This window comes from Chaetodon auriga, chromosome 12, assembly GCF_051107435.1.
Source record: "Chaetodon auriga isolate fChaAug3 chromosome 12, fChaAug3.hap1, whole genome shotgun sequence".
In the NCBI taxonomy this organism is placed as follows: Eukaryota; Metazoa; Chordata; class Actinopteri; order Chaetodontiformes; family Chaetodontidae; genus Chaetodon; species Chaetodon auriga.
Genome location: NC_135085.1, coordinates 23852056 through 23867590, shown reverse-complemented (window position 1 = coordinate 23867590; position 15535 = coordinate 23852056). Strand labels below are relative to the sequence as shown.

At 47.6% G+C, this 15535-nt stretch overlaps 1 protein-coding gene across 4 annotated transcripts in view; it reads left to right on the top strand.

Annotated features, from left to right (window-relative positions):
- The window catches only part of LOC143329190 (nuclear receptor coactivator 2-like), a 44887-nt gene that overhangs the window by 23806 nt on the left and 5546 nt on the right, over positions 1 to 15535 (top strand). For 2 of the 4 annotated variants that reach the window (XM_076744974.1, XM_076744973.1), the window contains exons 4-18: positions 1277 to 1380; positions 3340 to 3517; positions 3627 to 3815; positions 4983 to 5084; positions 5319 to 5459; positions 5728 to 5875; positions 7657 to 8896; positions 11426 to 11666; positions 11795 to 12031; positions 12331 to 12528; positions 12605 to 12713; positions 12856 to 13024; positions 13171 to 13491; positions 14869 to 14946; positions 15027 to 15477. In XM_076744974.1, coding sequence (XP_076601089.1) covers positions 1277 to 1380; positions 3340 to 3517; positions 3627 to 3815; positions 4983 to 5084; positions 5319 to 5459; positions 5728 to 5875; positions 7657 to 8896; positions 11426 to 11666; positions 11795 to 12031; positions 12331 to 12528; positions 12605 to 12713; positions 12856 to 13024; positions 13171 to 13491; positions 14869 to 14946; positions 15027 to 15477 — 3906 coding nt within the window. The remainder of the gene's footprint in view (positions 1 to 1276; positions 1381 to 3339; positions 3518 to 3626; positions 3816 to 4982; positions 5085 to 5318; positions 5460 to 5727; positions 5876 to 7656; positions 8897 to 11425; positions 11667 to 11794; positions 12032 to 12330; positions 12529 to 12604; positions 12714 to 12855; positions 13025 to 13170; positions 13492 to 14868; positions 14947 to 15026; positions 15478 to 15535) is intronic. The other 2 variants (XM_076744976.1, XM_076744977.1) reach the window with 2 other exon arrangements.

Genomic DNA, 15535 nt, shown 5'->3' with positions numbered 1-15535 from the left:
GATTAGCGTGCAGACGTGTGAAATAGCCGTCGTGGTCGTTGCAGCTGTGAGCAAACACGGGTTGGGTGCTGCCACAATGTGGACGCTCTCGATGAAGTTATTGAGAGCTAACGAGCCGTGCGTCTGTCAATACTGCAGACAGGAGAGTAGGAGGTTAATAAGTCCTTCAAGTTAGAGTGCCAGCCTAGAGCAACCCCCAGACCTTCATTTCATTCAGAAGAGCAGCTCTGCTCGCAGCGTTTCTGCACATTAAATCCACTCCTCTACATTCCTTCTTGCTTCCCACGTTCTTGCTGTAACAGTCAGCTCTCCTCAGCTGCATAGATCATTGTGAACTCGCTGCTGGTCACACTGCTGAGACGCATGAACAGAAAGTGTTTCGCCCAGTAACATCTGTGAAGGACGTCATATTTATCATTGTATTTATCGTATCATTAATCATGCGTATTGATTTCGAAAATGTGCACTGCAACTTTAAAACCCTCCCACCTACGGGACGGCCACTCCGGGCTCTGCAGTGACAGGGTTTAAGGGCTGATGACTCTGTACAGCTCTGGTCCCACAACAGGAATGTCAGCTATGTGGCCTAATGGGGCCATGGCAGGCTTAACGGGCCAGTGGTACAGCCGGGGAGGAGAGTGGAGACCGGCCTCTAATATGACTGAATGTGTGTAATGTCCTGCACATTAGCGTGGTGATACCTGCTCTGCGTGACGCTCCAGGCTCGACCGTGTGTCATCACCTCGGTCGAGGACTCGGGTTATGGTGTACACTAGCAGAAGGTGTAACTAGCCTGTGAACGTAGTGAGTGAAAGGTCCCCTCGTACACACAAACACAAAGTGTGTGACTGGGTGTGCGTTGGCCCGAGGGCGACATCACAAAAACAACAGTGTCAGTGTTTTCTTGGAAAGGAATAGGCCCACCAAGAGGAAGAGCTAAAGACAAAACAGCATTCGGATTAAATGTCTTTTTAGAAAACTAACACACTGTGTGGTCAACATCCAGTCAGTCACTTCATTCCAAACCAGCCTTCCTTTTGATGTCGGGCCTCGATTCCACCACTTCACCAGTGACTCATGCTGTTTTCATCTGCTCTCAGCAGTGATAGATGCATTTTTTGGACTTTCAGAATTGTGTCTTTTGCTTTTTTCATTTTATTTCTCCTCATACAAAGAAACTCATTCTAGAAATCTGCAATGAAGGTTTGCAAACTCTGAACCCGGAGACATCTCAAGTGTTTTAACCTCCTTTCTCGCTTCTCGTTGTCTTTTACAGAAAAAGCTCCAGTGGCTGATGCTGAGGAGGTGCAGAAGGCCGACGTCTCCTCCACCGGACAGGGTGTCATTGATAAAGACACCCTTGGGCCCATGATGCTGGAGGTGTGTTCAGCCAAACCTCGGTCGGCCTCTTATTATTAGACGTAGTGACACAAAACAGAACATAAGCTGGAGGTGCAATGATAACACCTAGAGTGATGATTCAAAGTATTTTTATTGACAGCAGTGGCCTGTAATTGACCTCCCTGGGAGTAGACTGAGACTCTTAGACTGCTTCTTTATTGATCCCATTTTGGGAAATTATTTTGTTGCAGTAGCTATTAAACATACAGACAAACACAGAGTGTATACAAAAATTAAAAAAAAAAAAAAAAAAGTAACCAAAAAGTAACAAAAAATATAAACAGGAATAAGAGCAGTTTGTTAAAAATAAAAATCTAACTAAGTATATAGTTATATAATATGTATTATAATTTATAATACATATTCTATAATATTATAATAATATAATAAAAATACAATATAACTACATAACACAATACACAATATAAGTGCATAAATAAGTATTTACTGCAAAAACTTTGTGCAGTTTCAGATGATAACTAAATGTAAACAGTAGAGCGTATGTTCTCACAGCTCACACACCAAAAGGGAAGAACTTTCTAAACTGTGACACCACCAAACACTGAAAAGGACAGATGTCACCAGCCGGGCTGCAGGTCTGCAGGAGCGTCTTCCTGCCTTTAAATGGCGTTGTACTGTATGGTTACGCAGACAGATAAGAGTTCCTCTGGCTAGCGACAATGCCGTCATCAAGCCTACTCTAGTGTGTGTGTGTGTGTGTGTGTGTGTGTGTATGTGTGTGTGTGTGTGTGTGTGTGTGTGTGTGTGCGCACGTGTGTGTGTGTGTGTGTGTGTGTGCACGTGCACGTGTGTGTGGTGACGTATATCATGGGACCCAATGAGGTATAAATACCTTTTCAGAAAAGCCAGATTAGACACGGAGGGGAGGAGTTTGACCACACGCACACACACACACACACACACAGAGGCTATATATAGCTTTCACCACCACCAACACTGACTGAGGTGTCGTTCTAGCGAAGACCCTTTCTGTTCTCTTCTGTTCTATTGCATTCTCTTCTACAGCAGCATGAGGATGATGAGCAGGCAGACGTTCAGTCGGAGGCTTGCGTAGACGTGTGGCAGGCTGAAGGACAAATCACAGTCTGTGCATACAGTAAACTGTAGGTGGCGAATGCTGAGTTGACAGGAATGAACCAATGAAAACACGCAGTCAAACACACAGTGCTAGAAAAGCCAATGTAGACGTGCTGTCATATCTGAAATGAAAGAGCATGCTGCAGGTAATGCTTGGTGTTTTCTGAGGTGTAATTAAGGAGCATTTTCTAAATTTGTATCAGTTTTCAGGAAAAATACCCAGATTTATTTTAAAAGGAGGAGCCATGTTGAAACACACACTCCACAGGTTACAGTGAACACGGTCCTCTGCGGAGTGTCAGAATACACGTCTGCCAATAAAACGTCAAAAGTGAAACGAAATGCTGATGAAATGAGAGTAAATGGTTAAACTTTGATTGAGTGGTATTCTATGATGCATTTTCAGCAGGCAGTCAAACCCAAACCGGAGGAGTAAAAGCTCAAGTTTCACATTCACATCTGTTAATTGAGTCTAATCAGCTTTGGGTGGAAAGTTCAGAAGAACTTTAATTAACATCAGATCTCTGCTCTTTATCCCTCTTTACCTTCTTCTGTCCTCATGCCTTCTCTCCCCTCTCTCCCTCCTGCTGGTCTTATACCTTTTCTTCCTCCTCTAATCTCCCTCTACTTTCTCTTCTTCCTCCTCCCTCTCTCCAAACATCCCCAATATCGACACCACTTCCATTTTCTCCTCTCTGCTCTTATCTCTACTTGCCATCTCATCTCTCTGTTCAACCGTCTCGTCTTTCTCCTCTACCTTCCTGCTCTTGTCCTCATTCCTCCCCCTTCACCTCCTTCTCCCTGCCTCCTCTGCCCTCTCGCTCTTCCCTCACCCCTCAGGCCCTGGATGGCTTCTTTTTTGTGGTCAACATGGAGGGCAACATCGTGTTTGTCTCGGAGAACGTCAGCCAGTATTTGCGGTACCAGCAGGAGGAGCTGATGAATACGAGCGTCTACAGCGTGCTGCATGTTGGAGATCATGCCGAGTTTGTGAAGAACCTCCTACCCAAGAGCTTGGGTAATACCCCAATATTTTTGACCGACCTTGATGGAAAAGGCTCAGATAGGAGCTTCATGTTGACAGCTTCTAAATCCTTCCTGGTTGGTCGTCTCTCTTTGTCTCCCAGTCAATCACCGCAGCAGCGATTCGTCCAGCAGGAACAGCCACACCTTCAACTGTCGCATGCTGATCAACCCTCACGCCGACGCCGAAGGCCGGCCAGCGTCTGACCAGCAGGACGCGTCGCAGCAGAAGTACGAGACCATGCAGTGTTTTTCTGTCTCCGAACCCAAGTCTATCAAAGAAGAAGGGGAAGGTACTGTCTCTGACTTCACTCCGTCTTTGTTATGTCTGTCTTTTTCTTTCTCACTGTCTTATTTTGTGTCTCTCTTGGGCTTTTATTTGGATTTAGGTTTAGCATTTTTCTCATTCAGCCTCTGTTTTTCCATTTTCCCTTCTCTATCTGTCCTCTTGCTCTGTCTCTCTTGATTTGGTCCCTCCTTTTGTTGTTTTCATGTCTCTCTATTCGTTTCTCCTTCTCGTTAGTTTTGCCCTTCTCCTCCTCCATGCTCTGCCTGGCTTGTATTTTCTTCACTCTCCATCTTTCCATCTTGACTTTCTGTCCTTCTCCCATCACTTTTTCCATCCCCACTTTCCCAGTCTCTTGTGTCCTGTCCTCCTTTCATCAACACTCCTCTCTCCTTGTCCTCCCATCCACGGGGAGAGACTAATTAGTGTGTGGCACTTTGTCATCTTCCCGTCTTATCTTACCACACACATACACACTAGGGAAAAGAATCTGTCTGGCACTCTAATTTTAGATGTCTGACAACCAGATATTGTGCCAATCTCTCCCCCGACAGGAGGAGGATGTCTGGTGGACAGATGGAGGGCTGCAGGTTGAGACTAAGGTTTAGGCTGAAGTTAAAGCTCAGGCTTAGTCGCAGATTGGGAGGGTGAGGCTGAGGTTGGTGTTCATGTAGAACTTGATATCAGTGCAACAGTAATGTTATGGGATAGCTGTAGTTGAAAATGAGGATGAGAATAAAAAGGAGGAGATAAGTTTTCAACTGGATTAACGCGTCATCAGAAAACACAGGCAGCCCATGCCAACCAATCACAGTTCTCATACGGTTCCCACATATTGTCTCTGTAGAGGCCTTAGCCTCAACATGCAGTTAGATTTGTGATTTACTCAAAGAACAACAAGTCATCTCTTTGAAGCAAACATTATCTCTGTGAAGGCAGACAGACAGAGGGATTAATGAGGCAGATCTATTACCTTTTCTATTTTGACTGAGGGAAGCTGTGAGGCTATAACAGGTGGAGAGCCAGAACAAGACCACCCAAGAGAGGGAGAGTGAGCCAGCTCTCACTTACCTACAGACACACCCCCCACCATCAAAGGAGAAAGGCATCCACAACTGAGCCACACTCTCTGCAGCCACACATTATTTTGACCCATACGTTTCCAAACACGCAGATTTCCAGTCATGCCTCATCTGTGTCGCAAGAAGAGTCCCCGTCAAAGAGAGACCTGTGATGCCCACGTACGAGAGCTTCACCACGCGACAGGACCTTCAAGGTAGGAGGAAGAGGAGGAGGTGGAGGATCCACTGTTAATACATCATGTGATCAGTGTGGATCAGTGTATGTTGAGCCAGTTCGCACAATTTGTCCCATGCGATAAGCATGTTGTTGGTTGTATGAAGCTCTGCGTGTGTGGAGAAGATAGACTGGAACAGTAATTACCCCACTGCTCCACATACATCTAAAACAGGACAGCAATACGTTAACACCAAGTGTTCTACCCGTCCAGGTAAGATCACATCCCTGGACACCAGTCTGCTCCGTGCGTCCGTGAAGCCGGGCTGGGAGGACCTGGTCCGGCGGTGCATTCAGAGGTTTCACCTGCAGAATGAGGGGGAGATGTCCTTCGCCAAGAAACACCAGCAAGACGGTGAGGAAGACAACTCAGAGCTCACACCTGTAACTAATTAACTAAACCTAATGGAGGCTCTGCAGCCAAAACATGCTCGTTTTGATACGGAAACCTTTTCTTGTTGAGCCTTACAATGCTTGACTCCTTTTTTTGTCCTACGCTTGAGGACTTGAGTGTAGGACAAGGATAATCTATCTAATACTAACACATACTCTGTCTCCCTCAGTGGCTGCCTGTCATGTGTTATGATGTCGATGGGTGTCATTTTGTGTCTGTCTCCTTGCAGTGTTGAGGAACGGCCATGCGCTCAGCCCTCTGTACAGATTCTCCCTGGCAGACGGCACCATCGTCTCAGCTCACACCAAGAGCAAGCTGGTCAGATCTCCAGCCACCAACGAACCACAGCTCTACATGTCCCTGCACATCCTGCAGAGGTAACGGACCCTCTGCTTCCACCTCTCTCTGTGTCTACATGGTATTTCGCCTGGGCTACTTGAGTTACTTAACAATCCTTTATATGTTTATCAACGGAGATTCCAGCTTTAAAAGGTTGTGTCAAAGTTTTCTACTCTTTGATTTTAATTCTTTCCTTCTGTCTTTATGAAGAAAAGCCTCCCTGGACAAGAGACTTGTTTGAACTGAGTCTCTTACTTCAGTTCAGTCAAGGCTTAGTCTTGTTGGTGAGGTTATGGTCTGCCAATCCCAGTGATATTAAATATACTGTATGTAGGTATTAAAAGAACTTCCTGTGCAGTGAGTGTTCATTATTGAAAACAGTTAATGAACCAACGTTGTTTTTTCTACAGGCAGCAGGATTTTTAAACAAAAATCCACTTTAGTCAATCTAAGCCCAAACTAAGTCTGCAACAGAGATCAGAGAGCGAGACTCAGAGGCGATAAATCATCTCCGCCAACACGAACTGGACGGCGACATTAAAGGACTCTATAATTTTAAGCAATAATTACTTTAATGAATAAGTTGTTGCAATAAAATATTATTTGCAGCAGATCTCCCTGCTCGTCTTTCCGCTTGTTGGTCTGTGTCTATCACATGCTCTCTCTCTCTCAGTGTTTGCGGTTTCCTCTTGATTTGGACAAAGGGGGGACACAGCAATGTGGATTAAGAACAAAGAGCCTGTTATTCAGAACCGCCGCCACATGTACAGACCAAAACTGACACAAGCGCTACCAGTCAGTCCAGTCTACAGTATCTCCATCCCTCCCTCCCACCACCGGGAGCGACTGCGACTCAACCAGCATCCAGCCTTTGGCATGACCAATCAGAGTCAGCAATTGGACAGCGGTCAGGAAACAATGCCAGGACTGTTACCCAGAGCGTTCGGGGATCAATGGCGAGAACTTGGCCTTTTTACTTCCACAAGTTTCACATTCAAAATTATCGCTCCAGCATTCAGCACAATCGGAGCTTTGTGTTTGGTGTGGGGCTGAAGCCGATCTGTGTTTAAAGCGCTCTCTCTGTTACAGCTTCAGGCCTCGTTACAACTGTGTTTTCTCAGTTGTGTACACTCTTTCAGAGCTGCTCTCTGTTCGGCTGTATGACACATCTGACCGAAGCTGAAAGAGAAATATTTAACCTCCCGTGGTGCACAGTTTACTCAATTCAAAACGCTCTCCACTACTTTTAATAGCCTTTTACTGAAAAGTTAGAAAATTAAGTTTGCTTATTAGACTTTGTAAAGAATTGATTAGCAAAGTTACCACTTCCTTTGCTTTTTTTAGCTGTCGACTGCTTCTCATGGTCTTCTGGGGATTTTCTCTAAAAGTGTGTTCTGAAAATGGTCAAAGCCTTGGGTAGCATGGCATTACAGATACACGTGGCTTCTGAGCTATGGTATGAACAGAAGGAGCTATTCTCAAATCTGATAGGCCGACCGATCCATTTATTTCTTAATAACACACAATAAATATACCAATATGCTTGTGAAACACTTTCCTGCTATTAGTTGTTTTGCCCTGTAGCCAAGCAGCAGTGATTCCAAGGTACAGGAGCTATAGTTAGAGTTACGCAGGTTTTATTACTTTTATATTGTGTACTGCTTTGCCAAGCCTAATCTACTCGTTAAACATTAACTAACCACTGATGCCGTTAAGTAACATCATTCTCGAACCTCTAAACATTCACTCATAGGATCTGTTGATGAACAGCTCCGCTGGACCAGGTCTGATTCTTGTGTCTGTTGTCTTTTTCCTCCAGGGAGAACATGAGTGGCATGACCGCAGACCAAGGCATGGCCAAGCCAATGACTCCAACCAGTGTGAGTGGTCCCTCCCCTTCCCCTGATGCCAGTGTCACAAGCAACACGCACCACTCCGCCACGGCCTCCAGCGCCCCTGGACGTGGTTTTGCCGCTGTGTCGGGTCGGGCGTCCACGCCTCAGGGGAACACTCATGCACACAAACTGGGCAGCCCTTCAGCCCATGGAAGCCCCAGCGTCAGCTCAGGGGCCCAAGGTGCCATGTTGTCTCCCCGCCATCGCCAGAGCCCCGGCATGGCGGCTAGTAGCAGCAGCTGTAGTAGCCCTCACCTCCCCCAGCATCCACCTGGTTCTTTCTCTCCTGCAGCCGGCCTCCACTCGCCAACATCTGTGTGCAGCAGCACGGGGAATGGCCAAGTGTTCAACTCCCTCAGTGCGCTGCAGGCCCTCACCCAGGGCCACAGGGTCTCCCAGGGACTCACTGAGGGGCAGCATCCCGAGTCACCTGACAGAAAGCCAGCTGGCCTTCAGAGTCCACTTCACAGCATCAGCGTGAGTGGCCAACTAGCCAAGAACAATCCCAGCTTAGAGGCTGACTTATATGGAACTTTGGGGGAGCAGCAGAACTTATTGTCATCACAAGACCAAGAGGGTGAGCAGGAGGAGGGCAGAGACGGCGACCCTGACAGCTTTGGAGGTGATGGAAGCTTAGGGGAGCTCGGCGACCCCTCAAACCGCCTTCTGAACACAAAAGGGCACACTAAGCTGCTCCAGCTCCTCACCACTAAATTAGAACCCCCTGATCCCTGCTCACCGCCGCGCCCCCTGGGGGACGACCAGGACTGTAAGGACCAGCTGGGTGGGATTGGGGGTGCAGGCGGTGCCGGGCATAACAACCACTCCACCTCGTTAAAGGAGAAACACAAAATTCTCCACAGGTTGCTGCAGACCAGCACCTCCCCCGTGGAGTTGGCAAAGCTAACGGCCGAGGCTACCGGAAAAGACCCCATCGGTCCAGAGTCAGCTTCAGGTGACAGCGTGGCCGCCTTAGGAGAACTCTGCACAAAACAGGAGCCTGGGAGCCCCAAAAAGAAGGACAATGCTTTGCTTCGCTATCTGTTGGATCGGGATGATAACGGCATCCTGGATAAAGCCATCAAGATGGAATCTGCTGATGGACCGAAGCTGTCCAACGTCAAGACAGAGAAACAGGAAGCAGGTTTCAACATGGCGGACCAGGTCAGTGTCGTTGACAGTTGATCGTCAGTTAGTGATTTAAGTAATTTATAATGCAAACCTGCCAATAGTTAGCATTTTAGCATGCTCTATTAGCATTTATCTCTGAATGCAGTGTTGGCTGAAGTTTCAGAGCTTCTCACTGTTACACAGAGGTTGAAATTCTGACCTTCTCATGGTGCTACATGAAACATAACTTGTGACACTGGTTACACATGAGTCGGTCCAGTATGAGTTGAATGTGCATTTAATAGACCTGGGTCATACATGTGTCTCAAATAAACTAATGGTCTCTTGTAGTTATTGCTTAAACACAGCAACTTGTAGCCACTTCAGAGAGTTGTCGTGTTTATTTAAAGTGCAGGTGCATTGACACCGTTGGAGTTAGGTCCAGGAAGTGCCTGAGGGCAGCTGACTGAGCTTCTGAAGAGAGACAAAGGCGACTCTCCTGCCAGCAGCTGTGCCTCCGGACGACGGAGGCCGCTGCCGGAGGGGAGGCAGCCGTTCAGAGGCTCCCATCCTGAGAGGATTGGTTTGTAGTTTGTAGATTGAGACGACGTTCCGGTGCCAGGAACGTGCTTCAGGTTGAGGCTGTTGAGGTGATATTCAAGTTTATCAGAACAAGGAGCAGAACAGGAAACACAGAAAGCAACGAACAAAGCAGCTGACCAACAGAAGGTTGCTAGTGTTTGTGTTCTCATGTGCAAACTTTATGCAGCACATTTTCTGAACAGTTACGAGGGCTTTAAAGCAGGAAATGGAGGTGTTGCTTTTTGTGTAACAGAAGTTGCTCTGAGAAAATGTTTTAGAACATGTGGCAGTGTGTGTTTGTGCAAGACTGTGTAATGCATTTTATGCTGGTGTGTATCAAGTGTGTGTGTGTGTGTGTGTGTGTGTGTGTGTGTGTGTGTGTGTGTGTGTGTGTAATTTCTTAGTGAGTAAATATGTGTTTGTAATACGTCTCACTGCTCCTGAGTAACATACATCTGTATGTTATTTGTGTATTATTAAGTCTCTATGACCTTATTCAATTCAAACTCAGAATGTAAAATATGTGAAACAAAATGGACATTTTCTAACTTATTTCCATCTTCTCTGATACTTTCCGCCATGCTTTACTGAGAGATGCACAAAGTTAACCTCTCAAACTAGTCGAGCTTTAGCCTCTAAACCCAGCAGATAATGAAGGCGGTGCGTGCCTCTATGGCGGTCTCTTAGGAGAGGACAGCAGCAGTCTCCAGCCAAAATAATGGCCTCTGTCTGCACAACAGAAAGGCTTCAAGGTACCACCAGTAAGGTTTGGCTTTTTAGCAGCTGGGAGAAACAACAACCAAGCTGGAAAACTTTGGTTATCCACTACAATCCCCAAACAAATTCCAAGCTTGCTGCCTTTTAGCTAACCAAGACTGTATCAGACAAGATCCCAGAGTCTGCGTATCGTAATGATGTTTACTATGTACCCACTGTTACCGCACCAAAGTGTACACTGACAGGTAGTACAAGCTCGACTCAGCTGAGGTGGCGCCACACCGCTTGGGCTAGCACTAAAAGCTAAAGTCGGTGAGCTGAGTTTCAAGGTTTCATCTGTGTATTTGATTTAATGGATAAGCTGACAGCTGTGTGAGATGCAATGCGAGAACCACCGGGTATTTCTAATGTAGTGACTGACAGCAATAATGTGGCCAGCTGATGGTGAATATACTGCGTAAACAAAGACATTAGCTCTACATGGTCAAGGTTAGCTCCATCACAGGTTCTTCACCTGTCCAACAAAAAATAGATTCTGAAGAGTTGAGGTTGAGTGTCCCTTTCATCCCCACTTGAATTATGCCCTTGTGTGGCTATGCTGTGTTCAGTGTGTGTGTGTGTGTGTGTGTGTGTGTGTGTGTGTGTGTGTGTGTGTTTTCGCGTGCACGCGTATACACCCTGGCTAAACAGAGCTGTGTCTGTGTCTTACTGTACATCACACATGACCTCATTAGTGCCGGCAGTTTATATTTAGCTCCTCCTCTATTCATTAGCCAAACAGCCAGAGGAAATCATTCCTGTGTGTGTGTGTGTGTGTGTGTGTGTGTGTGTGTGTACTTGGGTTAAATTACTGAGGGGTTTTCAGTTTCTTTCAAAGTTGTTCTTCCGAAGTGAATATCAAATTTCATGTTTTCATTACAGGAAAGTGTGTTTTCTTTTCGTTTCTTGCTGCCTCGCGCCGTATCCATAGTGTGGTGGTACATATTTTCCATGAGACATTAGGAAAAATCCAGATATGTTTTTGTGGCTGAAACCCTCAAAATGCACCTGAACTGCTTCTTTGTTGGCAGAACCAGCTTCATCACCTGCATGTAAGGAAGCCTGATTGGAATTTGTCCTTCAAAATGTCTTCAAAAGCAAGAACGTGTTTCAAATGCAAGAGTCTCTCCTACAAGAAAATAGAAAGTTTTCTCTCATCATGACAATACAGGATCACTTGGAAGGTGAAGTGGGTTTATAAACTACCTGTCTACTAATGCTGTTTTTTCCTTTGGCTGATCTCAGACCAGTGAGCTGGAGGACCTGCTGGAGGACTTGCAGAGTGGCGGCCAGCAGCAGCTGTTCGTGGGGCAGCCACCAGTCAGAAGACCGGCTTCCTCTTCATCCTCCTCTTCCTCTGTGCCGCCTGGTTCGTCTGTGGACAAACAGACCATCATCAGCAACATCCTGCAGATGACAGACAGCGGCGGCAGCAGCAGCAGCCCCACCAATCAGCAGAGAGCCTTCCCTCCCGTCGGCCCTGCGAGTACGTCTTTATCATCTCTGTATCATCTTTTTACAGGCTTTTCCATGCTGTGCTGTTTCCTTACTGATTTGTACACAGACTCTCTGGGTGATGTGTGCTTTAACTGAAGTCGAGCTTCTTCCTCCCAGCAGGCTTTGCTGGTGCCAGGCCGGGCCAGCCGGCTCGAGGAGCTCCTCCAGTCAGGAGCACGTCTCTGGACAGCAGTATGGGCCCCAACCACAATGCTGTCAGGCCATTTCCTCCTCAGCACAGGAACAACAGCCCCTACTCCTTACTGCAGCAGCAGCAGCAGCAGCAACAGCAGCAGCAAGGCATGATGGGAACCCACGGAGCCATGGCCAACCAGGCTGCGATGACCAATCCAGGTGAGGCAGGACAAGTAGTGTCCCGTCGGTCCTGCCTAAAAATACTGTTGTAATCCTGCTGCAGCTTTTTGAACAAATACACACTCACACATACGAGCTCTGCATCCTGATCTTAAGATTATTATATTATTATATTTTGGCTTTAAAGCACTTTGGGACACATTAGTTTTCATTATTTAAATGTCTTTAGAAATAATCTAATTCCATTTTTGGAAAATGCGTGAAAGTTTCTATCAGCACTGAGCTTTATTTAACACAGATGTGAGGTTGTTTGGTCATTTCTGTTCTCCCCACATCAGGCATGATGAACAACGGGTCAATGCGGGGCTCCATGCAGCAGGGTTGGGGTCCCCAGGGGCCAATGGGGGGTACTGCGGGGCCGATGATGGGCCAGGGGGTTGGACCCGGTCGCATGGTCCCCAACATGAACACTGCGCTGCCCACGAGGGGCCCGCCTGGACCCAGAGCCATGGTCAACATGCAGATGATGAGCAATGGTGAGAAGAAAAAACATCAACGCTCATTGAAAGCAGAACTGATTCTGACCTTTCGGTTCCTTTTTGTTCCCTTCAGAGATGGAGATGGCAAACCCGGCCTACCCTCAGCAACACGCTCCACCCAATCAGACTGCACCATGGCCAGACCGAATGATAACTATGGATCATTATGGAAACCAAAGCAGGCATGGCATCCATTTTATCCTAAAGCATGAAAGAAAAGTTATCCCGGGACAGTTAGACACGAGCAGCAGTTCCAGGGTTCAGATATGGGCTTTGTGTGGACCCTTGACTCCGCTGTGACAATAACATCAAGTTCCTTTCCAGGCCACCGTACGGCGTCCCCCAGGAGGACGGGATGGGGTGCTGCGACACTGGACCTGAGGGCCAGCCGGATGAAGGAGCCCTGCTGAGCCAGCTGTGCTCAGTGCTGAAGGACTATGAGGGTCTGGAGGAGATCGACAAGATGCTGGGAATCCCGACGCTGGCCGGACAGGTGGGCCCTTCAAACTGTTCTAGTTCATAGGCCAATAAAATAAAGATAGATTTTCAGTGTTAGTGTTGTTGGTATATTCACTGTGGCTCCATTTGCCCTGAGAAGTTAATACTGAAAATATACAATAATGACCTCCCACCGTGCAGGGTCCTCTGCAAGACCAGGACCAGTACCTCGGCACCTCGGACCCTGCAGCCAGCATGAAGCCTCTCCTGTACGGTCAACACTACGGTGGTCAGCAAGGCTACGGCGGCATGCCTCCTGATGGTGGGTTCCACGGCCCCTCTATGAGCGGCCACATGGGGCCACAGAGGATGCCGCCCGCCGGTTACCCCCCCATGATGAGGATGCCTGGGAGCGCGGGGCCCAGAGCGGTTGGGATGAGGCCGGGGGGGCCTAATCCAGGAGTGCCACCTCAGCCCAACAACCTGAGGCTCCAGCTGCAGCACCGACTCCAGGCCCAGCTGGTAGGCCGCACCAGATATTCTATATTACCATACTGACACTGACTGACCACAAACCAGGAGTGTTGAGTTAAACAGATGGGCCAGACTGTCACATCCAGCTGGTGATTAGGCTTTGGGCCAAATCACGTCAAAGAGTAGCAAGGCAAATTAATTTATATGTCCTGGCGTAATGCTGTAGGTGGTGCTGCATGCTGGAAGGTGCAACACCGCTAACGCGAACCTTCCTGCGTTCGCTCAAAGGTCAGAACTGTCAAGGCTGTTTGCAGCTGATCAGTGGAGCAAATGTAAACTTTCACCAGAGTCAAACTCAGCATGGATTTTCTTCAACGTCACCGCAGTCAGCTGAAAATGATTTATTTAGTGGTATTTACTGTTGCTGAGCTGTGACCTGTCAGAGGTAAATCAGTCGGTTTTATAGAGTAAATCAGATATTTATGGTGAGGCTCTTCCCTTATTAATACCTGAGTACAATCACAAATACACCTCTTGCCTCTTGCTCCCTGGGACGCACCTTGAGTCCTTGCTTCATCGGCATGGTGGAAAAGACGTGGCTGTCTTATTGAACGCAGCCTCTTTTTGCTCTTATTTCTGATTCCATGTGCTGCAGCTGAGCCGACCGTGATGCCGACAGGGTTCGCTGAGTTTAAACAGCAGCCAGAAAAGGAACAAATGTGTTTCAGCTTTCTACCTTCATCAGCAATTCCCTGCTGCTGAGACATTTAGCGATGCACACGCATGACCTGCACACACATGCAAATTCATACACTCACGTACAGATTTAACTCAGTGTGACTGACTAGTTGTTAAAGGACCAGTGTGCAGGATTTGGGGGATCTGTTAGCAGAAATTGAATATTTCTAATTCTGTTTTGTTTAGTTGGTGTAATAGTTATATGTATGCATCTTCAGAGGGTTCATCCCCAACTGTTGAAATGTAATAATTCTTCACAAGAGACTTACTTCTTTCTCTGAACATCCATGTTTACAGATGTAGTTGCAACATATTTCAGTCTGCACTGCCGCCTGGTGGAGAGTTGAGGGAAAACAGCTTGAGTAGATCAACTGAAATAGCACTGATGATTTAACAGTGTGTTCAGACGTGAGACACGACTTTTGCACTTCCATCTTCGCATTTCTTTTGGTGCCAGTGGGGAAACAGTGAAGTCAGAGTCTGGAAGAGAGCTCCAAATAAACCATCTACCACCTGCAGACACATAGATGAGTCATTCAGGTGAAGGTTTTAACACTGAAGTAAATATACAAGAGTTCAGCACGCAGGGAATCATGTGAAAAGTTAAGCATTTAAAAAAAAGGTTGCTGCTGTCTTCTGTTACTTTCTGTTGAGGTTAATGAAGCACTCTGTCTGTCCCCCACGCAGAACCGTCAGCCAATGGCGAACCAGATGAGTGGAGTGCCCAATATGAATCTACCTCTAAGGTCTAACGTACCAAACCAGGTCAGTGCGTCCTGAAGGTTTTTGGACCCTGTTGTATTCCATCTGATCTAAGTTTCATCTCACCGTGTTTCTCCCTGCAGGGAACCCTCAACGCCCAGATGCTGGCCCAGCGTCAGCGTGAGTACCTCAACAACCACCTACGCCAACGGCAGCAGCAGCAGCAGCAGCAGCAGCAGCAGCACATGCACCAGCAGCGTGCCATGATGATGCGCACTCCGGGCATCAACATGCCGCCTAACATGCCCAGCGGGGGCGCCGCTCCCACGCCGATGCCCATAGGCGGCACCAACCCGCGGCTCCCGCAGGGCAACCCGCAGCAGTTCCCCTACCCGGCCTCCAGCTACGGTACCGGCCTGCCCTCTCCTCCTCCGCTTGCTCCTCCCCATCCCGGCTCCTCCAGCCCTTTCTCCTCCCCTCTCTCCCCGAGCCACCATCTGGCTAGCCAGGGCATGATGGGAAGTGTAGGCGGGCAGTACAGCGGGGTAATGAGTCCACCGTCACAGCACAGTGCCTTCCAGTTCGGCAGCTCAGGTATTCGATCACAGCGATGGGCGTGTAGTCGCTTTCTCTGTTGTGGTGGCGGTAATCA